This window comes from Pelophylax lessonae (genome assembly GCF_965119305.1).
Source record: "Pelophylax lessonae genome assembly, chromosome: 2".
NCBI lineage: Eukaryota > Metazoa > Chordata > Amphibia > Anura > Ranidae > Pelophylax > Pelophylax lessonae.
In genome coordinates, this window is record NC_138769.1 from 745,313,213 (window position 1) to 745,321,711 (window position 8,499).

An 8,499-nucleotide genomic window follows, 5' to 3' on the forward strand; every position below is an offset into this window, starting at 1 on the left:
GATCTGTCCGCCGCAATGTTGCAGTTCCGCTAAAAATCGCAGATCACCGCCATTACTAGTTAAAAAAAAAAACAATAAAAATGACATAAATCTTTCCCGTAGTTAGTAAACACAATAACTTTTGCGCAAACCAATCAAAATACGCTTATTGTGATTTTTTTTTTTTTACAAAAAATATGTAGCAGAAAACAAATTGGCCTAAAAAGTTAAAAAAATTTGGATTTTAATTTTTTTTGGAGAATTTCATATAAAAAAAAAAGTGAAAAATATTGTTATTTTTTCAAAATTGTCGCTTTTTTTTTTGCTTATAGCGCAAAAAAATAAAAATCACACAGGTGATAAAATACCACCAAAAGAAAGCTCTGTTTGTGGGGAAAAAAGGACCTGAATTTAATTTGGGTACAGCATCGCACGACCACGCAATTGTCCGTTAGGCTCCGTTTCCACTACCCCGGCTACGAAGTCGTGCTATTTCTAGCGCGACTTCGTAGTGAAAGTTGTTTGCGGCTTTCAGTGAGACTTGTCCCTCATTATAGAGGGAAGTCGCACTGAAGTCGGCCCAAAAGTAGTGCACAAACTACTTTTGAAGTCGCCGCAACTCAAGTTGCGGCAGTGAAAACGGGCCAGATTGAAACGAATGGCTTTTGACTCGCTGTGCGACTTGACATGTGCAGGGCTCAAAATTTAAAGTCCTGAGCTACTAGCCAGGCCTTAAGGGTTACTCGCCACCAGTTGCCCCACCCAACCCCTACCATGCCCCGCCCCTAATCCCGCCCCTAAACACGCCCTCATAAATTATCTCAAAATTACACTGTTAAATGTTTTTGAATTAATGCAGAAGTTACAAAAATAGATTTTAACAACAACGTTTTCAGTGCCCATCAGTGCAGCCTCATCAGTGCCCATCAAGGGTCTGGAGGGTGGGGGGCTGAAGAGCACTGGGGGGGGGCTAAAGGGGGGGCTGAAGAGCACTAAGGGGCTGGAGGGGGGCTGAAGAGCGCTGGGGGGGCTGAGAGCACTAAGGGGCTGGAGGAGTGGGCTGAAGAGCACTGGGGGGCTGAGAGCACTAAGGGGCTGGAGGAGTGGGCTGAAGAGCACTGGGGGGGAGCTGGAGGGGTGGACTGAAGATCACTGGGGGGACTGAAGATCACTGGGGGGACTGGAGGGGTGGACTGAAGAGCACTAAGGGGCTGGAGGGGTGGGCTGAAGAGCACTGGGGGGGCTGGAGGGGTGGGCTGAAGAGCACTGGGGGGGCTGGAGGGGTGGGCTGAAGAGCACTGGGGGGGCTGGAGGGGTGGGCTGAAGAGCACTAAGGGGCTTGAGGGGTGGGCTGAAGAGCACTGGGGGGGGCTGGAGGGATGGGCTGAAGAGCACTGGGGGGGGCTGGAGGGATGGGCTGAAGAGCACTGGGGGGGGCTGGAGGGATGGGCTGAAGAGCACTGGGGGGCTGGAGGGATGGGCTGAAGAGCACTGGGGGGCTGGAGGGATGGGCTGAAGAGCACTGGGGGGCTGGAGGGGTGGTCTGAAGAGCACTGGGGGGGCTGGAGGGGTGGACTGAAAAGCACTGGGGGGGCTGGAGGGGTGGACTGAAGATCACTGGGGGGGACTGGAGGGGTGGACTGAAGATCACTGGGGGGACTGGAGGGGTGGACTGAAGATCACTGGGGGGACTGGAGGGGTGGACTGAAGAGCACTAAGGGGCTGGAGGGGTGGGCTGAAGAGCACTAAGGGGCTGGAGGGGTGGGCTGAAGAGCACTAAGGGGCTGGAGGGGTGGGCTGAAGAGCACTAAGGGGCTGGAGGGGTGGGCTGAAGAGCACTAAGGGGCTGGAGGGGTGGGCTGAAGAGCACTAAGGGGCTGGAGGGGTGGGCTGAAGAGCACTGGGGGGGGGCTGGAGGGGTGGACTGAAGAGCACTGGGGGGGGCTGGAGGGGTGGGCTGAAGAGCACTGGGGGGGCTGGAGGGGTGGGCTGAAGAGCACTGGGGGGGCTGGAGGGGTGGGCTGAAGAGCACTAAGGGGCTGGAGGGGTGGGCTGAAGAGCACTGGGGGGCTGGAGGGGTGGGCTGAAGAGCACTGGGGGGCTGGAGGGGTGGGCTGAAGATCACTAAGGGGCTGGAGGGGTGGGCTGAAGAGCACTGGGGGGGGGGCTGGAGGGGTGGACTGAAGAGCACTGGGGGGACTGGAGGGGTGGACTGAAGAGCACTAAGGGGCTGGAGGGGTGGGCTGAAGAGCACTGGGGGGCTGGAGGGGTGGGCTGAAGATCACTAAGGGGCTGGAGGGGTGGGCTGAAGAGCACTGGGGGGGGGGGGGCTGGAGGGGTGGACTGAAGAGCACTGGGGGGGCTGGAGGGGTGGGCTGAAGAGCACGGGGGGGCTGGAGGGGTGGGCTGAAGAGCACTGGGGGGCTGGAGGGGTGGGCTGAAGAGCACTGGGGGGGCTGGAGGGGTGGACTGAAGAGCATTGGGGGGGCTGGAGGGGTGGGCTGAAGAGCACTGGGGGGGCTGGAGGGGTGGACTGAAGAGCACTGGGGGGGCTGGAGGGGTGGACTGAAGAGCACTGGGGGGGCTGGAGGGGTGGACTGAAGAGCATTGGGGGGGCTGGAGGGGTGGACTGAAGAGCATTGGGGGGGCTGGAGGGGTGGACTGAAGAGCACTGGGGGGGCTGGAGGGGTGGGCTGAAGAGCACTGGGGGGGCTGGAGGGGTGGGCTGAAGAGCACTGGGGGGGCTGGAGGGGTGGACTGAAGAGCACTGGGGGGCTGGAGGGGGGCTGAAGAGCACTGGGAGGGCTGAAGAGGGAGGGGCTGTACAGCACTGGGGGGCCAGCAAAAGAAAAAAAGAAGTTGGATAGGAGGAGCGGTGGGGCGGCTGCATATAGAGGAATTGATCTTTGCATATTCCTCCTGCAGCTGCTCAATGCCTGCAGAGAGGAGAATCAGGCATCCAGCTGGAAAGATCAATTCCTCTATATGCAGCCGCCCCACCGCTCCTCCTATCCAGTCACACAGGGAGGCTGCTAAATCCTTGGACACTCACCTGCTTCCAGCACCCGTGAGCAGCGCAGCACAGACCGAGGGAGCAGCTGCCTTCACAGGAGATGATCGGCGCGAGTACCGGTGTAGCTCTGGGAGATCGATTTTCATGCCGGCTTGACACCCCCCATCGGTATGCGGCCGGATAATGTCAGAGCGGCGGATCATCCCGCTGTAATAGCTTCAATTGTAATTGCCGGGCGCTCGGTGACATACACAGTCCCGCCTCCTAGCCCGGCTCCTTTGATAGACGTCACACGTCCTGGTTGGCCAGGTGTTCTGTCTATCAAAGAAGCCGGGCTAGGAGGCGGGACTGTGTGTGTCAGCGAACGCCCCGCAATTACAATTGAAGCTATTACAGCGGGATGATCCGCCGCTCTGACATTATCCGGCTTTCCTCTCCTCTCTTCCCCAGAGCTCGCCCAACAGAATTTTCCACTCGCAAAATGCGACCAGGCGAGTGGAAAATTTGAGGGCTGCATGTGTCAAGTCGCACAGCAAGTCGCACTAGTGGAAACCGAGCCTAAAGTCACGCAGTGCCGAATCGCAAAATGGGGCATGGTCTTTGAGCAGCCAAATCCTCCGGGGCTTAAATGGTTGAAAAAAAAATATATACAAAATTTTATTGTTGTATTCAAAATAACACAAATGTGAAAGACCTATAACACATATATAGTATTAAAATCAAATTATGAGCTGCATATACACTCAGTTCAGAAACAGATTGTATCTGTATTGGTATTACAGAATTTTTGGGCTATAAACGAAAAAGGACTGAACATTTTGGAAAAAAAAAACAGTTTTGATCAAACACCACCAAAAGAAATCTCAATTTGGGTGAAAAATATATACATTTAATTTGGGTAGTGTTGCATGATCGTGCAATTGTCAGGTAAAGCAACCCAGTGCCAAAATCAAAAGATGGCCTGGTCATGAAAGGGGTAAATCAATCTTCCAGAAGGCAAGTGGGCACTGTATAAAATGTTGATGTGATGCAGGGTGTACTCTTATACTTTTGAATTTTGACATATTCATTTTCTATTCCGAGTGGACCACGCACGATGGCTGTGAAACCCAATAGGATAAGGCTGTCTTGTGTTATATGCTGTCACATATTCTTGACTTTTGAATGCACAGTATGTTTCATTATCTGACGATGTACCAGATGAGGAAATGTAATGCTAATTGTACTCAATTGTCCACTCTGCAACGTTTTGGATGTTTCAATAAATTTTCTGTTTGATTAAAAAAAATGTAAAGCAACTTTATTTAGCTCTTTATATAGAATTGTGACATTTTTTTTTTTTTTCTGTACAGGTGGATTGATGAAGTTTTCAGTCACGTTGGTATTCAAAAGCACAACTAAGTCACATGGGAAAGATTCACACAGGACACAAGTCATATCAGTGTTCTAAATGTTGTAAGTGTATTGGATACTCTTCAACATTGATCCAGCCTCCAAGGACAACAGAAGAGAAGCCATTTCATTGTTCTAAAAGTGACAATGGCTTTATAGTAAAGTTTAACCCATGTAAACCTAGGAGAAGTTTCTTCTCATTTGGAATCTGATAAAGATTTTACAATGAAGGCAAAACGTATCACACACCAGAAGGCTCACACTGGAGAGAAACCTTATCAATGTTCTGAATGTGAAAAAGCTTTTACAAGGAAGAAAGATCTTGTCACACATAAGATGATTCACACTGGAGAGAAGCCATTTCAGTGTTCTGAATGTTATAAAACATTTACACAGAAGGGTAATCTTGTCAAACACAAGAGGATTCACACCGGAGAGAAGCCGTACAAGTGTCCTGAATGTGACAAAACCTTTACAGCTAAGTCAAGCCTTATCACACACCGGAGAATCCACACTGGAGAGAAGTCATATCAGTGTTCAGAATGTGATAAAGCTTTTATAAGCAAGTCACATCTTAACAGGCACGAGGGGGTCCACACTGGAGTGAAGCCATATCAGTGTTCTGAATGTGATAAAGCTTTTATAATTAAGTCAGAGCTTATCACACACAACATGAATCACGCTGAAGAGAAGCCATATGAGTGTTCTGAATGTGAGAAAGCTTTTACAAGGAAGAGAGATTTTTTTGCGCACCAAAGGGTTCACACTGGAGAGAAGCCATATGAGTGTTCTGAATGTGACAAAACTTTTAGAAACCAGAACCAGCTTAAAAGACACCAAAGGATTCACACTGGAGAAAGGCCATATCAGTGTTCTGAATGTGGGAAAGCTTTTACAAACAAAGAAATCCTTATCAGACACCAGAGGATTCACACTGGAGAGAAGCCATATCTGTGTTCTGAATGTGGCAAAGCTTTTACACAGAAGTCATACCTTCTCAAACACCAGAGGATTCACAGTGGAGAGAAGCCATATCATTGTTTGGAATGTGCAAAATCTTTCACAACAAAGAGTAATCTTAACATACACCAAAGGGTTCACACTAGAGAGAAGTCATATCAGTGTTCTGAATGTGGCAAAGCTTTTACAAACAAAGAAATCCTTATCAGACACCAGAGGATTCACACTGGAGAGAAGCCATATCTGTGTTCTGAATGTGGCAAAGCTTTTACACAGAAGTCATACCTTCTCAAACACCAGAGGATTCACAGTGGAGAGAAGCCATATCATTGTTCGGAATGTGCAAAATCTTTCACAACAAAGAGTAATCTTAACATACACCAAAGGGTTCACACTAGAGAGAAGTCATATCAGTGTTCTGAATGTGGCAAAGCTTTTACACAGAAGTCAAACCTTATCACGCACCAGAGGATTCACACTGGAGAGAAGTCATTTTAGTATTCTGAATGAGACATACACTATATTTACAAAAGTACAAATAATGTGGGACTTATGGCGTCCGACTAGCCATAGCAAGACAAAAAAAGATAAGGACTAAAAGAAAAGGAAGTGTAAAGAGAAAAAAGAAGAAAAGAAAAAAAGGGGGGGGATCCTATATACGCGACACCACTGACCTTTTGAAACATGTAGAGGGGATTCAGGTCCCTCCGGATTCCCTGCTCATGGCTAGCGATATTGAGGCTTTGTACTCGAGTATCCCCCCCCCCCCATGAGCATGGCATCCGGGTGGCTGAATCCTTTCTCAAAGAACAGAGGCAAACCACGTGGCCTCTCATGAATTTTGTCATAAAACTCCTTAGATTTAGTCTCACAAGGAATTATTTTACATTTATGGACCAACACTTTTTGCAGATTCTGCAATGGAGCTGTGGTTGATGCACGTTTTGTGCCGGCACCACTTTATTGATGACCTATTTGTGATATGGACACGGACTTCAAATGAACTAGCGTCCTTTCTTGAGGCCCTGAACATCAATGACCTAAACTTAAAATCTACCTACACCATCAGTGGGGTGAGCTTGCCTTTCCTAGACCTCCAGATCAACATTTTGCCCAATGGTGAACTTAATACTGATCTCTATAGAAAACCGAGTGAAGGCAAACACTATTCTGTGCGCAGCGAGTGCCCATCCTACCACCCTGGTTAGAAGCATTCCATATGCTCAGTGTCTTAGGCTTTGGAGGAATTGCTCTTCTGATACATAATACCAGATTCAGGCACATGCTTTGCAGGCCTATCTCTTGGAAAGAGGCTACTCACGATCCATCTTAAGAAAAGCCTTTCACAAAACCAAGGTCCAATCCAGAGCGGAGTTATTATTATATAGGACTACTACTAAAAAAGAAATGGATCTGATTCATCTGATTTCCAAAAACTGATCAATGTCCCACTACATTGAATGGATTTTCGCCTAAACAACTTTTCATTAACAAAGGTTCTATATGCTGTATATCTTTTTCCACTTCTTATAAACTGATATGTATAATATAAGAAATGACAGCTTTTGGATTGTTTTCCCCCTTACTCTCCTCCCCCCTCACCCCCTCCTTGTGCTGGTAACAGGGATATATACTACTCCCTTTTTTTTTTTTTTTTTGTGGATTCAATCATTTGCATTCTTGTTGTTGTCAACTTTCACGACAAATTACTATCTGTACTTTCAATGATTCATGTATACTATATTTACTACAATGATCACACTGTAATGTTCTGTTTTTTGTTATACCATGTTTCTTCAAAAAACTTTTTGGAAAAAAAAAGAAATGGAAACAGTCAGGTTTATTACCAAATACTCGATGCATGAAAAACAATTAAGAATTATCCTATCCAAGCACTAAAGCCCCGTACACACGTACCGATCGTCGGCCGACGGAACGTCCTACAAATGTTCGCGGCTGGTGTGTTTGTTGTTTGTCTGTTGAAAAGTGCTTAAAACTTGCCCAGGACATTTGTCTTCCGACAGAAAATGACGTCACTACGTTCCACGCACGTTCGCCGCTACAAAAGAGGAAGTGAGTGTTTGGCCGTGACCCTTCTGGGCATCTCGCGCTGATTTCGGTAGCATTTGTTTGGTTGACGACATTTCGCTATTTTCCGAGACATCGTTCGAGAATTTATTATGGCGACCGTGAATTCGTCCGTTGCTGTCGTTAGTGTTGGAGTTTTGGCTCTGAGACGACGTACGAGCAATAGGAAGAAGAAGCGGACCTCCTGGACGAAAAATTGGTTGCTTAACCGTGATCAATTTTCTCATATGTCCTTGCTGAGGGAGCTCCAGGAAAATAATCCTGATGACTTCAGGAATTATTTGAGGATGACGGATCCCATCTTTTACCGTCTTCTTGCCCTGGTGTCCCCCTATATTCTGAAGCAGGATACTTGTATGCGGCTTGCAATTACTCCTGAGCAAAGGTTAATTGCGACGTTGAGGTATCTTGCAACAGGGAGAAGCCTGCAGGATCTGAAGTTCACCACAGGCATCTCCCCCCAAGCTCTTGGAGTCATCATCCCTGAGACCTGCTCTGCCATCATCAAGGTCTTGCAGAAGGACTATATCAAGGTATGTTTGATTTTTTACATTACATTACATGTATTACTAGTTTCACCTGAATTATGATGTTTTTGGATGTACAGCAATTGACACAGGCCATTATTTGTAAACTACCCTCTGTCCGCATGCACATAGTAGTAAAGATGTAGATTATCTTTAACCATTTGTAAAATTACCCACTAACCACCCCACCATTCTCTCCTATGTGTCCCTAAACGCATTGCCTGTTAACAGTATTTTGAATTTGGGTCATTTTATTGCTTTCCCTCAAACAATTATTCCTTGGCCAATGTTTTAGTACCTAGTTAATGATTTATCTAAAATACATCAGTCCATCCATTCCCACCTATGATTCTGTATGTTTATGTAATGATGTTAAAACCTTCACTGACCACAAGCCCTAATTGATGTATAAATGCCCAGTTTTACTTACCCATCCCCCCACCCACATGCTAAATCTCAAAGTCAGCATATACCAAAGCTCAAGTTCAGAGGTCTTCAAACTATGGGCCACCAGTTGTTAACGAACTTCAATTTCCATCA

At 47.2% G+C, this 8,499-nt stretch overlaps 1 protein-coding gene across 1 annotated transcript in view; it reads left to right on the forward strand.

Moving 5' to 3' along the window:
- The window catches only part of LOC309548371 (uncharacterized protein), a gene marked incomplete at both ends in the record, with an annotated part of 79,689 nt that extends 73,137 nt beyond the window's left edge, over window positions 1-6,552 (forward strand). The window contains 2 exons of the mRNA XM_082248309.1: window positions 4,569-5,339; window positions 6,257-6,552. Of these exons, the coding sequence (XP_082104435.1) occupies window positions 4,569-5,339; window positions 6,257-6,552 (1,067 nt within the window). The remainder of the gene's footprint in view (window positions 1-4,568; window positions 5,340-6,256) is intronic.
- Between the last annotated feature and the right edge of the window lie 1,947 nt (window positions 6,553-8,499).